The sequence below is a fragment of the Sylvia atricapilla genome, chromosome Z, assembly GCF_009819655.1.
Source record: "Sylvia atricapilla isolate bSylAtr1 chromosome Z, bSylAtr1.pri, whole genome shotgun sequence".
In the NCBI taxonomy this organism is placed as follows: Eukaryota; Metazoa; Chordata; class Aves; order Passeriformes; family Sylviidae; genus Sylvia; species Sylvia atricapilla.
This window is the reverse complement of record NC_089174.1, coordinates 49,293,356-49,317,940: the sequence shown is the minus strand read 5'-3', so window position 1 is coordinate 49,317,940 and position 24,585 is coordinate 49,293,356. Positions and strand designations below refer to the sequence as shown.

At 38.7% G+C, this 24,585-nt stretch overlaps 1 protein-coding gene across 2 annotated transcripts in view; it reads right to left on the bottom strand.

Moving 5' to 3' along the window:
• The window catches only part of ELAVL2 (ELAV like RNA binding protein 2), a 45,290-nt gene extending 21,909 nt beyond the window's left edge, over positions 1–23,381 (bottom strand). For both annotated transcript variants that reach the window (XM_066338536.1, XM_066338537.1), the window contains exons 1-2: positions 23,295–23,381; positions 19,423–19,663 (exon numbers count right to left, since the gene is read on the bottom strand). In XM_066338536.1, coding sequence (XP_066194633.1) covers positions 19,423–19,663; positions 23,295–23,366 — 313 coding nt within the window. In that variant the 5' untranslated portion in view covers positions 23,367–23,381. The remainder of the gene's footprint in view (positions 1–19,422; positions 19,664–23,294) is intronic.
• Positions 23,382–24,585: the final 1,204 nt, after the last annotated feature.

The window sequence follows — 24,585 nt, the reverse complement described above, 5'->3', positions numbered from 1 at the left end:
ATATAACAGAACTCATGCTGTATCAACTTTTTGTATTGTATCTATAGTATACACATTTTAATAGCATATAATGCAAAAAACCAACAGGAAACTTTGCACTTAATTAAATATCATAAGCGAGTTGACTAACTAGCCCATCATCACTGGCATTTACAATTTTGCACCTATTATGCCTACCATGGCACCAAAAATCAAAGAGTACCACCACCCCCACTCCCCAAAGCTACTTCCACTCTCTCACATCTCCTTCTCAAAACACCTCTGGCAAACATAAATTGTCTAGCTGGATCCATGAACATGTTAATACATGCTTTAACAGAAAATCCAAACCCCAACAAGATCGAACCAGCACCAGCTCTGGAGAACCCTGCTCTGAGTAGATTAGACTCCATGATTTTCATGCCTTCAGCCTCAGCATTTTGTCATGTTTCTGTAACAAACCATATGGAAATACCCAAAAGCATTTTTCTATTAATTTACAGCTCTACATAGATGATGTTAAATTTCTAATCCTAGAAACCTTTTTACTTATTAGTTTGATTACAGTGGAGCAATTTCTGTAACTGTCACCTCCATCACACCCACAAACAACCACTGTCTGCAGAAACTCCTCCCAACAGCGTCTAGAAAAGAGGAAGCTCTCTTTTTGTGCATGACTGATTTCAACATTATCTCCTAATACAGACATGCTGATTTCAGGTGTTTGTTATTTATCTCCTGAAAAGCTCTTTTAAATGACAACCTTAAAAGATGTTAAAATCTTAAAGAGAAAGTTATTTCATACAGGATGTTTCCAATATAACACTCACTCATACCAGATCTAACTGAATATGATGGGAAGAAATTATTTCTCCTATTCTCTCTATGTTGATATGATCTGCTTTTCATAAAAAAAGGATCCAGACTGCTGCCGACAAAAAGCTGCCCCAGCTGTTAAAAAGGATTAAATTCATGACCACTCTTCTGAAGACACCCTATTAGCTGAACTTGATAAATATTAGGACACTAGCCTAGGAATGTGCAACAAAAAATCCAGTATTCTATGATTTTACAGTGAAAGAAAAGCTTTCATCATGACAGTGGTAGAACACTGCAACAGGCAATTGAAGGCTTGTAAAGACTCCATTCCAGGAGATACACAAGAATCTGAATGAAGATGGTACTGAGCAACCTGCTGAAGGAAAACCTGCTTGAGAAACTGAAGAACGCTTGAGGAAATGACTAGATTATCTCCAGAAGTTCTTTTCCTCCTCAGTGAACCTGTGAATGAGATTCTATTTATTTCAGTTTTGTTTTACTTAGGTTATAATCTAAAATTCAGAAGTGTTCTCTAAAGTCCTTATTTAGTTAGAAAGGTTAAGAAAATGCAAAATTTCTTAGATCTTACAACTATGCCTGAAGATTAGTGGTTTAATTAGACATTAATAAAAACTGAGAGTGAAAAATCACCTTCTTCACCGCACATAAGAAAGATAAATGTCGACTGTGAACAAACAGTGTAAATAATTGTAAATCAAACCTGATTTCTGGAATCAGTGTTTGAGGAACTACTCTTACATCTTCCTGCCTGTATTGACTGCTTGTTAACTGGTTTGTCAGTTCACAGACAGACAGCTGAGTTCCAGAAAATTGATACAACCATTTGATAGAATGCAGTAGAAGCAGCTATTCCAAGCACCCCATCACATCTCATTCCAAGCTATGCCTGACAGGTGGTGGGAAAACACAAAATATGTTGCAAGGAAGAACTGAGTTTCTAAGTTCTAAATGAAAAGAACTTCAGTCCAAACTTACTCAAGTACCACTACGGCTGTACAAGCTAAAGAGAAATCTCATCTTATTGTAGATTTCAGATAGAGAAACCACCATATCCACTGTGTACAAATTTTACTCAAATAAAATTAGAGGCAACTGGCCAGGATAACTCAAACCAGTTCTCCTTCTGTGCAGTTTTCCCTCATTTCTCAATGTCTGAACATTTGCTTTCTAGATAAAACAAGGAAAAGATAGACTTAAACCAAATCAGCCACCACTTAGGATATTTAAGAGGAACTTCATTATTTAATGAATGTAATGACTTGTTGTATTGCCTGAAGATAAGGACTGAACTGAACAATAACAGAACTGGACTCTTCCATTTGTGCCTCTTCCACAACAAACTCCATTTGCCAAGACAGCAGCATCCTGCAGAACACACATTTGGCTCTAGGTCTAGTAACACGCTTAAAAATAGATTATGTGTTTGAGTCTGCTAAAAGGTGACAGAACAAAGAAGGTAAATCTATAGCTATCCACAAGTTAAACAATCCCCAGACTTAAATGTGCGTCAAAAATCTGCTGTCTCCTACTGAGACAGCGTCAGCTCCAGTAGGCTCTTGCCTTGGCTTTGTGTTTCCATTTTGTGATTAATGACACTGTCTGAAAAAACTATTGCACCTCATCAGCCCTTTATTTCATAACTCAGATCTAAAAATATTAAATTTAGATTATCCTAAATAAAGGTGTTTCAAGTGTTTCTTATTTAAATATCGTTTGAGCCTAATCTCCTAGATGGTTCTTGGATACTTCACAAACTTGTTTAAACATGTTTCTGTAAACCTCCTACTAGATTTTGCTTTCAACACTACAAATATTAGACAACATGATGCAGAAAAATCCCAGCAGTTAGTTTAATTCTGGAAGGAATGAGGAAATAAATGAGGCAAATAAGTCTGACTTCAATTTTTCTTAAAAACTCCCTAGAAGACCAAAAGCTGCATAGTAGACGTGTTGCATCTCACAAGCGTGTCAGACACTGAAGAAGTCAGAATAAAAGCTATGATCTGAAAGCTCACTCTGGATGTTCACAATTAGCAATTACATTATATGTTTTATGTAACCAACACTTGTAACAAAGTCAAATTCAGGCACAAATGGCAAAAAATCTTTTCAGTTAGGGGTCTCTTTGAACGTAGACATGCTGTATCTATCAGGGACTAACAAATGTTCAGCCTCTGCAGCCTACAAGAAAAAGTGCAGGAAGCACTATGCTACTCAATTTAACAGGGGAAACTGTTCCATTTTTATTTCATGGTTTTGATCAACATGTGTGATTATGCAAACTCAACATCGATTAATTAGATAACGCCAAGTTGCTTTTTGGCACTTCAGTCAATATATGGAATGGATTTTGAGAGGGGAAGGGCAAAAAGTTATTTCAAACAATTTTATTCTAATTACCCTAATCAGACTGCTCAAGAGACTGACTGGACATCCAAGTGTACATTACAAAAGCATAAACGAAGTGATTTACCATTAAAAAACAAGTAATGAACACACTGATCCAATATTTAGGTAAAAAGAAAAACAGACAGACTTCCATAAACACATATCAAAAGATCAAAGAAGTTTCAAGTTGAAATACGTAAGTAGAAAATAATGACTATGGTTACTGTGCTCCTACATTTACTCTTGTGCCTTCAAAGTTCAATTTTTTTAGCTTCAAAAATACACAGGCTAACTCACAGTCTCTTATCAGAGAAGAGCCACAAATAAATTAGCTGTATCCTACCCAAGTTGTTTCATAACTGCTTCCTATAAACTATAAATAATGCACACAGATGTAAAAGCCCAAAGAAAATCCTCTGCTGTCCAATATTCAGAACAAATAGATACTATCCAGAGAGAGAAAAGAGGTCAAGTTAAGTAGATGCAATAGAGGTGGCACTTATCCATTTTTAATGTTTAAAGGCAAATAAAAAGCTCTGAGAAGCTAAATAATTAAATCTGGCCGGGGATGTCAAGGCAAACAAGAAAAACATCTCCATAGAAAGCTGGTGAAAGGAAAGGTTAGGAAAAATGTGGGCCTTCTCTGGAACAGTAAGATGACCTGATTATCAGGGACATAAAAAGGTCTGAGGGATACTAAACAACTCTTCTTTCCTCAGTCTTCACCAGCAAGTGCTCCAGCCACACTGCCCAAGTCCTGAAGGGCAAAGAAGGAACTAGAAAAATGAAGAACCGCCTACTCTAAAAAAGCATCAGGTGCAAAGCCATCTAAGGAACCTGATGGTGCACAAGGCAGTAAAATCTGGTCAGATACATCCATGAGTTCCTAAGGGAACTAACTGGCAGAGGAAATGGCTAAACCACTATCCACCATATTTGAGAAGCTGTGGCAGTCTGATAAAGTTCCCACTGAGTGGAAAAGTGGAAACATAACCTCCATTTTCAAAAAGGGAAATAAATAAAGGAGGAGAACTACAGGCTTGTCAGTCTCATCTCTGAGCATGAGATAATAAAGCAGATCCTCCAATTAAGGTAAGACACATGGAAAACAGAGAGATGACAACAGATAGCACAGTTTCAGTAAGGGCAAATTGTGCCAGACAGATTTGGTGGCCTTCTACAACACGGTTGAAGTGTTGGTGGACAAGGGAAGAGTGGCTGATGTCATCTACCCACAGTTACACAAAACATCTGATACTGTCCCACACAACGTTCTTGTCAGTGAGCTGGAGAAACATGGATTCAGTGGTGGCTAAGGAACTGGCTGGATGGTCACATTCAAAGAGGTGCAGTCGATGTCTCAATGTCAAAGTGGACACCAACGACAAGCAGCAAGTAGTGTTAGTTAGTATGGGGTAAGTACTGGGACTAGCTGTGTTTCACTCTGTCACCAACATGAACTATGGGAACAAGGGCACCCTCAGCAAGTCTGCTGACAACACTGAGCTACGTGGTACCATCGATACACCTGAGGGAAGGGATGCCATCCAGAGGGATCTGGACAGCTTGAAAGGTGTGTGCATCTGTGAGGACCTCATGAAGTTCAACAAGGCCAAGTGCAAGGTTCTGAACTTGGGCTGGGGCAATCTCAAGGACAAACACAGAGTAGGTAAAGAAGTACAGCCCTGTCAGAGATGATGAGGGGTTGCTGGTAGATGAGAGGCTGGACATGACTCAGTCATGAGCACTCCCAGCCCAGAAAGCCAAACATGTCCCGGGCTTCATCCAAAACAGTGTGGGCAGCAGGACAAGGGAGGGGATTCTACAGGAACTCTCCTGTGAGGACGGGCTAAAAACCTGGATTTGTTCTGCCTGGAGAAGGCTCCACAGAGATCTTGGAGCACTTTCGAGTACCTAAAAGGACCCTAAAGAAAGCTGAAAAGTGATATTTTACAAGGCCATGTAGTGATAAGACAAGGCAGAATGGCTTTAAACTGGAAGACAAGATTAGATTGGGTATAAGAAAGAAATGCTTTACTATGAGTATGGTGAGACACTGTAATAGGTTGCCCAGAGAAACTAGGGATGCCCCACCACAGAGTTCAAGGCCAGTCTGGACAGGGCTTTGAATAACCTGCTTTAAGGGAAAGTGTCCCTGTCCAAGGAAGGAGGGTTAGAACTAGATGATCTTTCAAGTTCCCTTCCAGAACAAACTATACTTTTTTTCTAAGAGCTCAGTTATCTGAAATATTCATTTTACATGAAACCGTTTAATAACTATGCACTACGCATTAAAAGTAAGACTTGAAAGGTAGGTGAATACAACTTTTAACCTAACAGTAGTTAAATAAACCCTTTCAAGAATCCCTCACAAATGCACAGTGAACTTAAATGCTGCCATTTCAGTAATCCTGCAACATTTTCTAGCTCTTGAAAATGATGAATATTGCTTTCTGCCTAACACCATGATTAGACAGTAGCTAATTACCATGACAGTTTTATTTCATGACTGATTAAAAGAATCTTGTTATTCTAGTAGGTCTTCCCTGAATGTTTTTTCGACAGAAATTTCAATGCCTAGGTGTGACCTTAGGCATTTCCGGCCTATATAAAGTCTGGCCCTCAGGTCTCCTGCTGTCCAGCTATCTACTAAACTTGTGTTCTCATGATTTCCCTCTCTAAAAAGCTTCTGCTGAAAATAATTTTCCTACATGCGTATCTGAGAAGCTTGTCTTCCCTGACAGAATCTAGAGCCACTGCTGTAGAACTGCTTTGCTTGAGCACAGAGCTGGTACTTTTTTCTCCCAACACTGCTCACTGTAGTATACAATGGTCTTGTTAGCAGATAACTAGCAGGTGCTGAAAGGAAAGCACTAGAAGAGCTTTCATTGCTACATTTCTTCTCACAGCCAACCAATTGCACCAACACACACTTTCTACTCACATGAACCAGAACAGACTCTTCACAATGCAGCATGATTGTTTTGAAAGTCTGGGACACCCACCACATGAGGGAGTCCTTGGCTGCTGTTTCCCACCAGAGCTATGATTCAGACCCAGTGAAAGGACTGAGCAAGCTAAATTTTTGAAGCAATTGTTGATTACATTATCAGAGTACACAGATAATCGTGCACCTTGTCTGGAATTCTTAAACATTCCTGTAATGTCTGAAGGTCAAACAAAATAAATAATTAACAGTATCAGGTAATAATTTCTTCCACAAAAAACAGAGTCAAGACAAATTCTGCGGTCAGCCGAGCTCTCAAAACCTTTTCAGAATGTCATTACTGATCAAATAAGGCTGAATGAGTTCTAAGAAATGTACTGGTTTATTTCAGGAGCAAGAAGAGCTGTAACTTTTAAGTTCTCATTATCAGGTAAAAGTAATCTAAGAAAAGAAGCCCCACTAACTGAATCCTATTACTGCTAAATTTAAGAAGAGAAAACCCAGAAATGTCATAAATGGCCACCCAGATAGGCATATCAAACAAAAAGAAAAAACAACAAGAAAAAAACCTGCCAAACCCTTTACAATCTCCTTAATAATACACTTTAGAATTAATACACACCACACTAAGGTATAAAACAATTTTCACAAAAACAAAGCACAGACTAATCATACTCTGGAAAATTAGAAGTATGAATAGCAAACAACACATTCATACACTTCCACAGGACAACCAAAAATTATTGATAAACACATTTGCTTGTAGAAAAATGGGATTTTTCTACAATAGTCACCATCCCATCATTTCAGACATATCATGCTATTTCAACTTCTTCAAAAAAGAACTTATTGCAAAAGACCAAGTTACAGGAATATAGCCAGTAAAAACTTCAATATCACAGAGGAAATGGTAAAAAAACTCTTATCCTGAAAAAAAGCCCAAATGGGACATACTATTTGCATCAATATTACAGTGAAGAACAAAATTCTGAGGTTAATAAAGTCTAGGAATTGGAAGTTATTGTCTACAAGTCTACAGAAACAGAACTCAGAGGAATTCCAGAAGACTGAGTATCTTATTTCTTCTATATTTTAACTTCAGCTACACCCACCTTCAGCATTTAACTCCTCCAAAAACTGTCATCCAGACCTAGACTGAAAGAGGGCAGTCCATTTTCTAGTGAACAGTAATGCATTTTCTGCTTCCAGCCATGTAAGTGGTCATTTTACAAGCACTGTTCTCAACCAACTGAACTGTATTTAAAGCCATAAACTTATCTCTGTTTATGAAATTAATTGGCAAAGATCCACTAAACTACTGCAAGAAGAAGACAGCTTCATGTTTCTGTAATCAGAACTGAATCAAGGTCACAGAAACTTGATATTTGGTTTTATTCTGCCTTTCATCACACCAAAGGTTGTACTCCAAGATTTTTCCATGCAAAGATGGAAGAACACTGTTAAAAGAAACATCTATGACAACATTTGAAGACCATATATAAGGCTCTCATTGAAATTCATCTCATGGAGTCATACAGTTTTTCAAGTCTCCTAAAATTTCTCAGTGAAGATGTGTTCCATGAACCAGTACAGGAAAGCCAAAGTGGCACTACAGAAACCCCACAGGATTATGAAAAGATCAATCTAAAAGCTGCAGGTAGTAGTCTATGTTGTCCTGAAAGCAAGCCAGCATGGCCATGGAAAAAATAATACTATTAGACTCCAGCAGAACTTCAAAAGCATGAAAAATTTAATAGAGTTTCAGATATAGGAGTAAGAAACAACCAACCCTTTTGTCTGTGTTGATTTGCAATTTAAGATATCAGAATGCCCTACAATATGCTAGAGTGAGCAAAGATAAGATATCATTCAGCTGGTACCAACTATGTTACAAAAAAGTTGCCTCATCTTTCTGAGTCACTACTGTCATCTGTGAGTAATGCCACGGAGACTACTACAGCATTATCTTGATACTGAATAAGTCTAGGAGCACAAACTCAGAAATGCAATCCAGTTAAGTACAGCACTGTATCTGAAACTCCTTACACAACTTGGTCTAACACAGAGGGCTAAATGAGTAAGTAGAGAATACCATCAACTCTTACTCTATTTACTCTTAATGCAAGTTACTGTTCAAGATTCAAACGATATTTTAGTTTGCATTAAGGCCTCAAATGAATTTTAAAAGCAGCTTAGCAAAATGACAGAACCTGCATAAGTCATTGAGCAACCCCTGATTTCACTGAAGTTTGATTACAGTTCCAGCAGATGGATTCTACTTACTGAACACACAACTCATCCATCACTGAGTAGGCAAAGCTGGGCAGTTTGTAAGAAAACATCCATAAACTATGATCGCTACTGGAGTTCTGTATTTGATACTTTAATGCCTTTCTCCTAAACCACTTCTCAGCTATCGCTCTTAATCTGGAATAATGAAAGTTGAAGAACGAATGAAAAGGATCAAATACCGATCAAAGTATTTGACAGTATATCCTCCCATATATGTAAGTAGATTTATGTCTAATCCCAGACAGGTCCAATGCTTTATTAATTTGGTGCCATCTTCCTGCATTATAGCTTGAGTTCTTCACATGTGAGGAACATTATCATATGGTGGTGCTTCATCAATACAAGCTTGTTGCTGGATATGAAAGTGATGGTGCGGCTCTGGCTCCTCCCTGCAGCATGAGAAGTTTGTAGTGGGGGGGTATCATGGATGCTAAGCATTATATGAACCTGATAAAATACGCTCAGCAAGCCAAAAGACTCATCAGTTGAAGGTTATTAACAGACATCCCCCATGTCCAAATAGAAGATCTCAATGCCAGAAAGTGTAGTTGAAAGCAGGGACTGCATGGAAAAGTACATGCTGTTGCACAAGCAAAAGAAACAGGAAATGCTTATGGATACTACAGGAGGAGGAATACTGAGAATCATACCCATTACTGCCTTAAGTTCAGACATAACATGGAACAGCTACAAACTACTTGAAATAATAGACTGAACTAGACACCCATTCTTCTTACAAAGACACCCAGTTTTTGACACCCAGTTTCATACAAACTAGCTTATCATATTACAAGGAGAAGGTCCTTACCACTCCAAGGTGAAAGAGTACCATGGAATTTTCCAAACCAAGTACTTTTCTGAAAGTCACCTATACCCGTTAATTTTTACCACTGTTAGTGGTAACATGTCCCGGCATCTCAGTTTTGTCTTTTGCAGTCAATTTACTCCTCCTCAGGAATACAGCCAGCAGCGCTAAATATTCTGCCTTATTGTATCCACTTAATCACCCTAAAGAAGCAAGTGGATATAAGGTACTTTGTTCCCCTCCTGGGGTGTTTCAAAACCTGTGGTAATGTGCTCACTCAAGTAAAAAACTGGCACAACACTTTGTTGTGGTTTAAACACAGCTGGCAACTAAGAAGACACAACTAAAAACACTCCCCCTCACATCCCCTGGAAAACAGGATAAGAACTTTAAAAAAAGCTTGCCAGTGAAGACCAGTTTAGTAATTGAAACAAAGTAACATATACTACTACCAGTAAAAGGAAATAAAAAAGGAGGGGAACCCAAGGAAAATGAGTGATAGAAAAAAAACCCTGCTCATCACCCACTGGCTTAATACCAAATCCTATCCCTGAACTGAGACCAGCCCCTTTTCAGCTAACTCCCCTAGATTATCATTTGGGCATGAGGTTCTACATTCTGGAATAGATTGTTGGCCAGTTCAAGTCACCTGACCTGGCTATGCTCCCACAGCTGCTTGCTGGCAGAGCACAAAACACTGAACACTCCTTAACTCAGGGTAAACACTGCTCAGCAACAGCCAAAGCCTCAGTGAAATTATTTTCATACTTCGGAATCAGTATGAAAATAATAAACATTATCTTCATACTGATTCCAAAGCACAGCACTGTACCTACTGCTGAGAATAAAGGAACTCTCTCCCAGCCAAAACCATAACACAGCAGAATATAAATTCTTCTCCTAAACTTTGCAGAAACACATACTACTTTGGAACGATTGTTTTGCTTTTCTGTTTTGAAAGACATCCTGAAACGTGCCAAGATCCTGTTTGAAAAAAATTTCCCTGCTCCAGAGAACCTTTTTCATAGGTTAACTTCCAATGTTACTTTCAATCACATGCTTGTTTTTTGTTGGTTTGTGAGGGTTTTTTTTGTTTGTTTTTTTGAGTTCTTTTCCCCTGGTCCTTGTTGATTAATGAAAAAATGTAAAAAAAAATTCCCTCAAAACATAATTTATTTCCCAAGCAAAGGTCTTAACTGTCAACTCAGAAAAATACATGCTTCAAAGTATGTAAAAGGGGAACATCCTCTTCTCATTTTTAACAGCGGTAATTAAAAAATATTAACTACTAATCTGCAATACTAAGTAGCTGGAAAAAGTAATTTCTCTTTGTAGTTGCTAAATAAACATCGGAAAAAAAATGTGCTGATAATTTTCATTATTTGAAATTGAAGTATGTCTCCACAATTAATTCTTACATGAACAGAGCAAAATTCTTCCACGAGTAAGCCTGGCTTTTCCAGATTAGAAGGTGGTGCGGAAGGGTGCAGAACTGAAATAATCAATGCATCTTACCAGAGATGCAAGAATTGTGCAGCAGTACTAGGTTCCAATTGCATTTCAAAAAGAGCTTTGGTTTAACATGCACAAAGACACAGCTACCAGAAAGACTACAAAAAACCCCTTATCTACAATAGATACAGAAACTCAGAAAACAGGAAAGAATTCAGACTACAAATCTCCTTCTGTTTTAGTAAATTCTGCTAAATGCCTCAAATAAGCAAAGGTAAAAACAAATTAATTGCAACAACTGGTCAATATAGCTGAAATTTTGAAGATAATATGGCTGTGTCCCTGACAACTGTGGGAATTAGTAGATTTACAAAAAAAAAAAAATTAAAGGAACCTTAAAATGAACTACAAGATCTCAGCCCTCTCAGTTATTTCCTCTTTACTGTGGATTAAAGTATTAGGTCACTATAACCACAGGCTTGCATAGTTTTCTTCTGTGGCATTCTACAACTTTCAATTTCCACTCTGACTTGACATACTCCAGAAAGAAAAATCCCATAGAGAATAGTATAATAAGCCCTTTTCTGTACACAGAAAATCACAATGGCAGTCTGGCAAATTTTCATAGTAAGAATTGCCAGTTGAAGTACCATGATAAAAGAAAATAAAACTTATATATACACATATATTTTCTAGAAAATAAAACACATGCAGCTAGGAAGTTCCTTGCATGTATTTCAAGGTCTTGCTTCTCTAACACAATATACTAGCTGCTTCAATACACAGTAGACCTGTTTGAACCATCTGCAGCTTGAAGTCTTACTAGTTACCACTCAGCTTGTGGAGGCTGAGAGGAAGTATCTGCTTTCTCTAGGGATATCCAGGTCCTTATAATCCACATGTCCTTGGAGCAAAAGAGCCTCAGGGTGTGCAGGTCAGTTACATCAGTACCCAAACCGAGGAAGATAACACTAAAACATATCTTCGTTATTATAAATACTTCGCTCTAATCTTACAGCCCATCTGCCCTGAGAAGCAATTAAGCTGTAAACACTTCAGCTTACAAGAGGTCTCTCACACAGTAGCTTCCACTAGATCAACATTTATTCAAACAGCTGGCCTAAGATCACTAACACATAACAGCAAGATCACTAAGACATAAAACATACTTACATACAGATATGAAAGAGTAAACAGTATAAGATACACCAAAGTGGCAGCCTGTGACTCCCAGTGTGGAAGCGAAGAGTACTACCATAGCTAAAAGCACGTAAGATAGTACACATCGCTACAGGACCAATGCCAGTTTACAAATCCCAGTGTTTTCAACAAGCTTCTTGTAAACTATGCTAAACTGACAAAAGTGAATTTCAATGTTTGCAGAAAAGTGCAAGATAATGTATATTGCAATCATCTCCATCGAAAAGTACAGTGTTTGCTGAAAAGCAGAGAGATTTAGCGATCAGAAAGGTCCCTAACTACATTTAAAAGGATAATTAAAAAGAGTTAAATTTTTAAAACATCAAGTTCTTGTTTATGCTATATAGTGAGATCAACTCATTAATTCAGGTTAATATAAGGATGAATAATCGTTTTAAAACCAGCTTCCTTCCACGAAGTTGGCACTATGATACTAAATCCCTGGCAGATTTAGTCAAACAGGACTTTTCTGCCTCTTTTACTTGTACAAACAAAGCCTATGAACTTCTGAAAGGTCAAAACATTGTTGTGCCTGCAAAAATCATATGGAAGTGCAAAGACAATAAAGTACTATCTTGAGTAACATAAGGTGAAATAATTTCCTTCATCCTCACCTGTTTACATGAATCATTTTCCAGGAGATATGTGAAGTAAAATAAATTATACTGCTTACTATGAAAAGGTACAGTAAATGCTGCTAAATATGTCTTAGTAATATTAAATAGCAATCAGAAGTATAAAAAAACCCACAGAATTGCATGGGTCAGAAGGAATCTCAAAGACCATTTAGTTACAACCCCTCAGCAGATTTAAGACATTAGCTGTGCTCTGGATCCACACATAAGGCTTGTTTCAAAATTAACTCTTTCAGGATTATCCCTGCAGGATGGTACTTCAAGCATCCAAGCTAGCTAAGTAGGCCAATAGTCTGCTGCTGCACTTTTCTCAAACCAGCACATGAAGTTCAAAATCACTTTCTTAACTTTGTGCTATAACTCACCAAGTCCCTAGACCACATCAGAAATTGCATTTTAGCATCTGCAGAGTTCAAAACAAACTTAAAAATTAAAAAGGTGATTTTAAGATCAAGTCTCCCTGTCCCCAGAAGATCTATGCTTCAAGGTCTTGAGCAAGATACTCCAGCAGAGAAAAGTCAGCCACCACACAGAAATACATAAAAATTCATATAAATAGAAAATATCTTCCAAGTCTATTCAGATGCTATTCGTAACTTCACTTTTTAGTCAAGTTTTGCACAACACGTTCTACTGGCATGACACAGCTTTCCACGCAGCACCCTTTGTCCACAACCTTTCCTTAATCAGAAGTGGCCAGGCTGACAAAAACTCACTCATCTCAGCATACCACCTAGCAGCACCTTGTAAGTACCCCTGCGTATCACAGACTCGGCACACCATAAAAGAGCAGGCTGCCTCAACTAGTTCTTCCCTTTAGCTGCCAAATTACTCAACTCTCCCAGCCAAGTGCACAAAACCTTGCAAAACCATCTGATGCATTAGAGTGATACAGGAGACTGCAAACATCAAACACATTGGAAGTAAAGGCTAGCAAGGAAAAAGAGCTGGGGAGTTTAACAAAAATAGCAAGCCTCTCTTGAAACATGACAAAGTTGTTGTGCTCTACTCATTCATGTGGTTCTCTCTGTATCAGGTACTCATACTACATGAGCAAGTACCTGAAATTCCAGCTACTCCTTGCCCAACCATGCTCAAAATTTTATATTTTTTGTCACAGAAATGCTTAAAACTTATTATACTGTAAATAAAGTAACTCTAAACACTAAGCCCCTCCACAGATATGCCACACTGTCTCTTTCAACTTCCTCATGCTCCCTCTGGGACATAAAAAGGAAAACCTATTTTGTAGGTAGGATCCCACCTACTTTGCCTCCTGCCTTATCTTCAAGGTAGCAAGAAGACTCAAATTAAGCTCCTCAGATTAAGATACTAGCATATTTTCCCCCCCATCTTCCTGTACAGTTAGTTTAGATACCATAAAAATGTACTTCCATTAAAGGAAGTGAAAATTGAAGTTGTTGAGTTGAAGAGAAAGCTAGGACTGCTCAGAGCAACAGTGACAAGAGACTTGAAAGAAACTGGCAGTCCAGGCTCAACTGAGATAATTTTCAAAGTCAACGGTTTTAGATATGCAGTGGCACTGACAAGGCATAAGGTTTCCAACAGCTCTGCCCTTGCCAGTCACTAACATTTAAAATGTTGCGATAGAAGGAGCCAACGCTACAGAGCTTAACAAGTTTCACATGTTCCAGATTCAAGCCAGTCAGATAACACTTTGTATTGCTTCCATTGAGGACACAAACAGGCTTTCTCTTGATTACCAAATGATTGCTGTACAAGTCATAGCAAACCTAAGAGCCATGTCTAAGAGATCAATGTTTCAGCCATACTCTGCTGAAACACACCACTTACCCCTCAGAAAAGAAAATCCTTCTCCAAGTCATGGCCTCAGTTGTTTTGGCTGACTATAATTCAGCATTGTGATAAGTGCTCCTTCTGACTCAGCCCTAGAGGAGACTGAGTGCTCCATAACCAAGGATCAGGCAGAGCAGAGCCCCTCCTAACACTGCACTGACTACATGCACATATATGGCCCACACTGAACTGTGATCACTGCTGTTGTCACTGTGAATAGCACAAGCTCCTTCAGACTGTCATGTCCAACACTATATATTTCTGTTTTTATGACCAACTCAGAATCCTTTGCAGTTATTACCATGGTACTTCAGTGAAGACCAGGAAATGCATGAGAACCAAAACTCCCCGTACAAACTTTAGTTGCAAACATATTGATACAGCTGCTTCAACAATTTTACGGAAGTGTTCAACTTGTAGGCAGTTTTTCTAGAACTAGGGCTCTAGACACCTGAATTGTGCGCTGCATTTTACATCTGCAGTTTGTGCAAAACAGAAACTATTATCTTCAAGACAACAAGACGAAATCTACAAAATTAAGCAAGATACTCTGTTAGCTTTAGTCTTACAGAGACGAGTGTAAGAGATAAAAAAATGTGATCCTTCCTCTACATGAGTATCCATCTCACAGTGTACCGTAGACTAGACTACAGCACTCTGGATTGTACTCTGACTGCAAAAGTCTATGAAATTTTTAAAGGAGTCACATAAGACTTGAAGCATTTTACTCCATGAGCTGTAATGCTGACCACAAAGAAACACCACCACAACATGACAGATGCCAACCACAAGACAAACAGGAACCCAGACTCTTTTGAAAAAAGCATCTGAGAGAATCAGACTTTCAACGAGCCCGTAAGCACCGCAGTAGGGCATCTGGATCAAGTTTGGAAGAAATGCCATGTAACAGTTATCAGCAGGCATGTCCTAAAGTGGACTTACTCCTTATCTTCAAGCAGAGAAGACAGAAGGCATTAGGAACTGATGAAGTCTTCAATTGCAGAGCACCTGTTGCCTGTACTGAAGGCAACAGTATTACCACAGCTTCACAGCTCATATCATACACAAGTCTACTAATGTAAAATACAGTCCCAGGCTAGGTCCCTAAGCATATCCTGCCTCAATTTCTAGACAAAACAAGCAGGCTTGCTAAACTGCAAATGAAATCCACATATAAGTAATATTAATTGCTCAAACACAGTTAACAAGACAAGAAAACCAGACCTATTCAGGAGCAACTTGTTTTTTTAAGAAAATAATTTTTGAATTTCATGAGCATATGATTATTTTAATAGGAGAACAGTACATTAGTTTTGAAGCCAAGAAAACAAATATTTTCCCAAATTTATGACATCTGAGCTGCTTTCTGAAATTAAGGAGTCTATATTCCCCGAGTTTCAGTTTAGCTAACAATGCCACAAGCACAACTGAAAACTGCAAGATTATTCCATAGACAGTGGCAGTTAAAAGAATGCAGTTGTCTTTTTTTTTAAGGAGATTACAGTCACATTTTTACCTATATTCAAGTTTCAGAAAAGTAGGTCTAGAAAATGTTTACCATACAATGGTATCTCTTACTTTTTAACTGCTAAATATGACTTTTTCTTGTATTGTTTTCAAAAGCTGCAAAATCTATGTTGTGCAAGCAGAAAGCATGTACTCTTTAAAGTGCTTGACTAGGGGCAGCTCCAGTAGTTAAATTTCATTCCATTTTATCCTCTTCCCTAACATTTAGAGTATTTTTAGCATTTTTTTTAACTATACATGCTTAACATTAGATCACATAAAATGTTATTATATGATAAATGTTACCTCTGCTGCCTTTAAATATGTAGAAGGATCTAAACTAAACTAAATAGCAATCTGAAATGGCTGACTGGAATTCAGTTATGTTGCTTTGCTGAGGTCAGGGTCTCCTGCCTCTTGCACAGCCACGATTAACTTATGCAGTAGTTTTGTAATTTATATTGACATACATGTGCACTAGTCAAAAGCATGCAAGAGTTAACACAGACTCTAAAATATCTAGGCACAATGACTCATTCCTGACAGATTCTCTGGTTAGCAAGTGAAGATAAAAGCGCCGTTCATGACCCACTTATCAGATGGTGTTGTCAGTGGGATTCTCACACGAACAGAGACTCTCGTTCAGCAGCTGCTAGAACCTTCAGTATTACCAACATTTATTTACCTTCAGTAAAACAAAAAAAAACCCAGCAATCAGCTATTTTAGTTCTCACTGTAACACTTGAAATGGTTTTACACTAATACAGAAAGCAGGCTTCACTTCAGCTACTAATTCTGCCCCAGCAGAAAATTCTGCCCATGAAGTGCATGTTTGGAGATGACCATCAAGAACCTTCATGGATCAGTTTTCTCCCTTATTCACAAGCAAATCCCTAGTGAAAAATCAATAAAATAATCAGGACTTTGACTTCAAACTACTCACATGAAATTAGTAAGTGAACTCCAGGGTGCCTCCTTCCCCTCAAACAAGTTTTCCAGAGGGAAAAACAAGGAAAGCCTTCAAGTTCAACTCCTCTCAATCCTGAAGTGTGCAGCTTCAAAGAAACAGGGCACTTTCACCTCTAGTGGGAACATCTCTGTCCAGGGCAGGGAGGTTGGAATCCGATGTTTATTAAGGTACCATCCAACTGAAACCATTCTGTGATTCTACCATAATACAAGTGCACTTCAGTGTTGCAGATCACAAAGTGCGTACTAAGTAATAGGGTGGGACATAACTTGGTTTAAATCCACTATATGCTAAAGAGTATTTGGGTCAAGATGACAGTGGCTGGTCATGATCTCTGAATTTTAACACATGGCACTGGCAACCCAGTGATCTCAGCAGAAGTAACACTGACTCTCAGGACAGGACTGTGTTTTTTCTAACTGGGCACAGCTGCAGAGATCACACTTCACACACAGGCCCCCTGGATTCCCTTTGGGGGTAAACAAGTTGATCTCTGTCCCAGTGGGCAGAGATCAACTTCTTGTTGAAGCTGTTGAAGATCTGTGGGCTATGGTTACTTCCTTCCTGCTGCTGATTTTGCCCACCAGCAGTGACAATGGCCATGAACTGAAATGTGATCTCTGGCATAAAGCTTGCAGGACAACTCTAAGCTAAGGATAGGACTGGACTGGCCCACATGTACGGCCAAACTCCACACTGTTGGCAAACCAGCAGGCACAGAGTGGTGGACACACAAGCCATTACAGACCTCAGCGCTACCATAAGTATATTTCAACTTCTGTGCTACCCTAAACTTATCCTTTAAAGATACTCACCAAGTAACCAGCACTCATGACAGTTCATTCAAGAGAGACAAAAAAAATATTGCACTTTAACAGAGCAATTAGACCAATGAAAGTCTAAAATTCATGTGACACCTCTTCTTCAGAACCTAGTAAGAACCCCTATTCTGAAATTAGAAGGAAAACAAAGATTTGCTTTTCAAAACTCTCTGAAGAAAACCTCAAAATGAGTAAGAACAGGACTGAAAGTCAAAAGCTTTCTTCTCAGCCTCTCCAAACACAAGCTTGCTCCAGGCTACGTAAATCACAAATATTGCTCCCAATGCAGTTACGAGGTCAGACACTATTTCTAAATCTCACAATATTAAAACCTTTTGGAACAAGACCGATGCAGTATTTTTGCTGGCAGCTGAAATTATCTCTCAAAGCTGAGGAGATGCTCTCTGATGAAGTAGGAAAACTGTCTCCAATAACTTCAACTCTGGAATTCTTTCCTACTGAGAATGTAATTTAAATTCATGATCCTTCTCAGGCATCACTTCATGCTCTATAGAAAACACCTTGAAACAAGAGGTCTACAATTAAGTCCAGCTCCATTCCAAAAGGTCAGAAGTCTTTTGAAACTATGTAGCAGCAACAGTGTGCTTTTGGCAAATAGAACATCAGACCCATCATGAAAAGATGTGGACAATTTGAACACTGATCATGAAGACCTTTAGGGCTAGTTCTGTGGCCCAGCAGTAGCTGCTGAAGTCATTCTTAAGCAACTACAATAAGAAAGGCTAAATATGCAGAATATGCAAGACAGAGAAGTACTGTTTTTTAATAGCCATCCCACTAACTGAGGAAGGACAAGTCACATCCTCTTCCAACTCCCAGGACAGGAGTGAAAAGGACCAGAGAACGAAACACCTAATGAAGGGATCCTTTGTTTTAAAGCACTGAAGTCATTACCTACAGAGAAAACAAGCTTGTTTTCTCCACCAATCAGACTTCACCTGAAGACAGCAAGCTGTGACATCAGCCCCATCTGGTTTCTTTGGCATCCCCAAGAACATTCAGCAATCTTCACACTTTGCTCTTCCTGAAGAGCAAAGATTGCTTTAAGGTTTGGTCAGGCCAGATCAACTACAATCTGTGATTTCAGTATCCCAGACTCTCATGCTGAGGGAGGTGCTTCACAGATTTACCCATTCCACTACGTAAAATCTCAAGAACAAGTCATTAGCTGTGGGAAGATCTGCTGGTTATTCAGAGCCATGGGGAAACAGACAACAGTCAGCCAAAGACTGTTCAGTAACAAGCAAGCCAGAGAGTATAAATTGATTCAAGTGTGCATACTACAGAAACTTCAAGTGCTGCAATTCAAGAGCAGTTTTACTTGCGAAGTAAGATAATATGCCCTTTTTCCGAAGTACAAGCTTCATTACCTGCATCCCTGAGAAGAAGCAGCTTTGCATCAACAAGTGCTAAAGTATAACTTCAATGAAGCTGAATTAAAATTCAAGGAAATTTTGTGTAAATACCTGATTTTCCATATGTAAATCTTCTTTCCCCGTACTCTGAAGCCAAGTTTAATTGTCCTGTTAGCATTTATAGCACTCAAACTTACCAAAACACAAATAAATAAACTTAATTTGGGGGTATATAATTTTAAAAATTATCCATCTGATAACGTTCCTTCTGACTAGTAGCATCAGCATTGGTTCTGTCTGCCTTTATTCTATTACTTAGGAGAACTGCAGAATACCATCTGAGTTTGCTGCTTAAAAAATGAGAAGACAAAGAAAACCCCCAAACCAACATACCTGTTATTTTGTCCCTGACAAGTTTGCAGGATTCTATCTCCCCAATGCTGCCAAACAGACTCTTCAGTTCCTCTTGTGTCATGTTTTGTGGAAGGTAGTTGACTATTAAATTGGTCTTGCTGTCTTCTGTGTTCCCAGAATCAATTGGTGATGAGCAATTGTTTATAGTGACTGAACCATGGGCTGTGTTATTACAAGTTGGTCCATTAGACAGTTGTGTTTCCATGGCAGCAATTACTTGCTGAAAAAAAAAAAAAAGAAAACATGAACGATTAAAATTCAAATTTCAGTATCTAGCAGTAGAGTCCAAACAAGAACCTAAAAGACCTGTCACTATGCAGAAATGGTACTGCCAAGGTCATATACTGCCTCTACATGCAGAAAAACCCCAAACAAACACCAGTACAGAGGAGCACTAAACAGTTAGTCAAGACAATACTTTAAAATCTTGCAAGCAAATAAATTTTATCTTCTACAAGCTCAATAAATTAAATCAGCACTCGAAGCTTAGTTTCTACCTGCCACTCCCTGCATTCAGGTGAATCATAGCCTTTCTGTTATAGAAGGTACCAAACAAAACTGGCCTCAGAGTAATCACTGCAAGAGTAATAATTTCTATCAGCTTACAACCGGTTATTGAAAAAACATGAAATGCAGCTTTTAAGGAAGTAGCATTTAAATCTTTGCAGAGAGAGATGGGCATTAACTGTATCCTAAGAATACTTCTCATAAAAAATAGCAGAGATTAAGATTAGTACTTTAAAGAGATATTTAGAGGCTATATGAATGTCCTGGGATGGAAAATAGACTCATCCTTGACAACATCCAACGTCTGTCACTACAGGTTGTAATCATGTTTCTAAATGCTTTAATTTGACAAAATTGACAATTCCTTGTTCTTATGTCTTCCCTCACCTGAACTCTGGGAATCTTGAGCCAAGTTTACTTTTAGACCATTCCAGAACTACTGTACCTAGAAGACCATAAACCAGATTCTCCTAGAACCTGTACTAAGGCAGACAGGAAGTGATCTGAGACAGGCAACATGGCTTCACCAAGGGCAAGTCCTGTCTGACCAACCAAGTGGCTCTTCTGTGATAAAGTGACTATCAGTGGACAAGGGAAGGGCTACAGATGTTATCTGTCTAGACTTATATAAAGCCTTTGACACAATCCCCTACAACATTTTTATCCCGGAGAATATTTATGGGTAGATTAATAGATAGATAAGAAAGTGATTGGAGAGTTGCACCCAGAGGTGTTGGTCAATAGCTCAGAGTCTAAACAGACATCAGCGACAAGTAGTGGCCCTCAGGGGTTCATACTGGGACCAGTGCTATTCACTAGTTCTTCACCAGTAACACAGACAACTGCACTGAGTGCACCCTCCCCCGGTTTGCAGGTGACCCCATGCTGAGCAGGGCTGCTAACACCCCTGAGGCTCAGGATGACATCCAGAAGGACCTGACAGCTCAAAAAGTAGGACCATGGGAAGCTCATGAGGTTTAAGACCATGTTCAAGGTGCTACATGTGGGTCAGGACCCTCCCATGATCGGCACAGGCCAGGAGGATGAACAGATCAAGAGCAGCCCTGTGAGGACCTGGGGTGGCTGGTGGGTGAGAGGCTGGACATGACCCAGCCACGAGCACTCACAGCCCAGAAAGCCAAACGTGTCCTGAGCTGCATCCAGGGAGGGAAGGGGATTCTACTCCATCTGGAACCTGCATGCAGCTCTGGATCCCAGCACAGTAAGAACATGGATCTGTTAGACTGAGTCCAGAGGAGAGCCTGGATTAGAGGAACAGAACATGGCTCCTGTGACAAGATGCTGAGAGAATCAGGTTTATTCAGCCTAGAAAACAGATGACTTCAGGGTGGCCTAACAGTACCTAAAAAGAGCTTACAAGAAAGATGGAAAGAAACGTTTTTGAAGAGCATGTAGTAACAGGACAAGTGGAAATGTCTTCAAACTGAAAGAGTAGGTACAGATTGTATAAAGAAATTCTTTACTGTCAGGGTGGTAAGGGACTTGCCCAGAGAGGCGGTGGACGCCTCATCCCTTGAAATGTTCAAGGTCAGGTGGGATAGAGCTTTGAGCAACCTGATCTAGTGGAAGGTGTCCCTGTTCATGGCAAATACACAATCTCCAAGGTACTTTCAACTCAAGCTAGTCTGATTCTACTGTGTCTCACCCCAAAGTAAGTGACTCGGTGACTGCAAGATGCAATAGAAATAATTAGAAATCATATACTTGTACACAAGCACTTGTCCACAAGCTGCCACAACTACAAAAGGCTCTCTGCTATCTCAGTCAGTGACTGAATGGCAGCAGCTGGTAAATACAATGGATTTTTAATGGCATCTTAATATCTAAGATTTGGGACCAACTAAGTTTGAGACCAACTGTTTAGGACAATATGCAAGAAAAAATTATGTAAGTTAATTCTCCAGTAATACATATTTCAACACAGAAAGTTCATGAAAGAAATCCATCAATCATGAGGCTCAAATTTAGCCTCATAATTTAACTGCTAAGAGGAGTTCTCACAAAAAAGCCTCTTGTAAAATCACAGAGCAGCATCAGGACCTCTGAAAGGTCTGTCCTAACAGTCCTGTTTAAAGCACCACTTGCAATCAGAATATATTCAAATAACTGATGAGGTAAACTGTGTTCAGAGACTGCGTAACTGCATTTCCTAATAATTTGAGAGGGGGTAAGTTGAGTTTCTTACTAGAAGTCCAACTTAGACATCCCTGGGAACATACTTTTATGTTCTGTGTTCTGCATACAGAAGTATTTTCCAAGTGGTTACTGCAGCACAATGCAAAAAAAGAGATACATCTATTAAGAGTACTCATTAGAAAAAGCATGATCTAGTTTTCCTGAAGGGCTGCAACCGGAACAACATTTTCTTCCCTTGTGACAAACTCCAAGGGGTAACCTGCTCCTGGCACTGAAGAAACAAGTCCACTGAAATGATGATAAAGTAGATTATCCCAATTAAGATAAATTACTTTTCAAAACATTAGAATACTTGTTAAAGGTAGCAGTCACAAATACTGTGCTCTGAGGCTCTGTAGGATTGCCTTTTTTCCCCTTTTTATGTTTCATTCTCAAATTTGAAGTGTTCATTGACCCAAATTAGCAGGATTTAGCAAGGACAACAAACAATTCTCTCTTAATTGCACATTTATTTTCATGTTCAGGTGGCAAGAATGGGATCCTAAGCCAACATTCAAGTGAACAGCTGCAGTAGCCCGTGTGTGCTGAAAACAGCATCTCTCAGCTATAGGACCATCTGTTCTGAATAAAGTGATACCAATACGTTTTACAAATAATGCATACCCCACCAATAGGCTAAAGACAACCATTCATAAAAGAGATAGCACTAAATACTCTTCACTCAGAAAAATAATTTGAGATAAATTCATAGTTTTTTTAAAAAAAATCTTAGAATAGACTGGCAATTATAACTTTAAAATAGTAATCATAAAAACACAACTATACAGGTTTTCAAAGTTACTGCAATTTAGTATTCAGACCATACCAAAACCATTTTAGTACGATATTCCTCTTCAATTATCCACTGTGTATTTTCAATTAGTACTAAAATCTAATTGACAACAGAAGAAAGGCAAGCCACTGCAGTGCAATTTCTACAGAAGATCACGATTTTACAGAGGAAATTGTCTTAGTATGCCAGTGTGCTCTAGGCTTTCACAGAATAGGAGGAACACAACCTACAGGCTATAATGAAACATATATCCAAGTTAGTATTCCAAACAGAAGGTTAAAAGACTTTGGTATGGCCTCAGCACTATTAACATGTAAAAAATTAGCCTACAGAATTTAAGAAAAGTCCCACAGACCCCAGTCCAAGGCTCTGCTGCCCACGAACCACTTCTAAGCAGAGAAGCCACATCACACAGTCTGACTGCCATGTTAGTTTGGAGTTGCCGTCTGCAATATGGACACAAAAAGTACTGTATGTTAGATTAGCAAGATAATGCAACAAATCAGTTCGTACAAATTTACAGTAATTGCATTTATATTCCCAGCACGTCCATGCAGTGTTGCTTAATTGGATTTGAGGCAATTCCAATCTAATCTTTACGAATTAATTGGTAAATTAATTTTTTTATGTGAAATAAGATGCTAATTTTTAAGAAGATTTAAAAGATAATGCAGTCTAGTTACCCCTGCATCTACCCTGGAAACTACTCCCAGTACCACACCATGCCTAAAACAAACCTTTAAATCTTCAAGACAGAGAAGGAAAGAAAGGAAATAAGGTGAGTTGATTTTCCATCAGCATATACTATGATCATGCACTACTGAAAGACAGCTCTCTTTACATGTCATTCCCAGCCCACAGAAAGAAAAAATTACACAAAGATGACCAAGTACTATGTTAGAATCCAGCCAACTATTAAAATCCTAGGTTTAAAAATTAGTTAAATTAAAATCTTGTGCAGATGGTACTCACAAAGTTTACTTGCAACAGCTGTTTAAAAGTACCACTGCACATACAAGCAGCAGTAGAGTCAAGGATTTATCAAGTGAAATAACTGGAACAAAACATGCAAGAACTTCTTGTAAGAGTATTTTGGTAACCAAGAAGATTGTTCTCTGTTTTAACAAAGACATCACGGAAAATCCAGTAGACTTACACTGAACAATGCCAGGAGGATACCACAAAAGCTAATTGGCCATTTGCAGATGTTTACAGGTAGTCCAGATGTAAAATATAACCACAACAGGAACAAACAGAAAGGGTCCTAACCACTGCCACAGCTTGAGCCTGCTGCCAGTAAAGACATCATTCTTGCTCATGGTTAGCAGACGAGCTAAGTCTAAACCTGATAAAAAAAGACTTGGGTTTCAGAAGGCTGCTGCATCCAGGACTTACAAAGATGGACTTCAAACCTTTTTCTATGTTAAAATGGTGCAAGTTACTTTTCATGTCAGTTTGCTACCAAAGTCCATATGCTTAGCTAACTTCATGTCTGGTCTTTATTTCTAACTTAGATTAATAAAGACCTTCAATGATCTTTTTATGCAAAATACTGAGGCTTTAGTATCAATTGCAAGTTTGCACACCATTCTCTTCGGTCTCAACCCAAAACTAACAGTAACAACTTCTCAATCTCTCCATTGTTC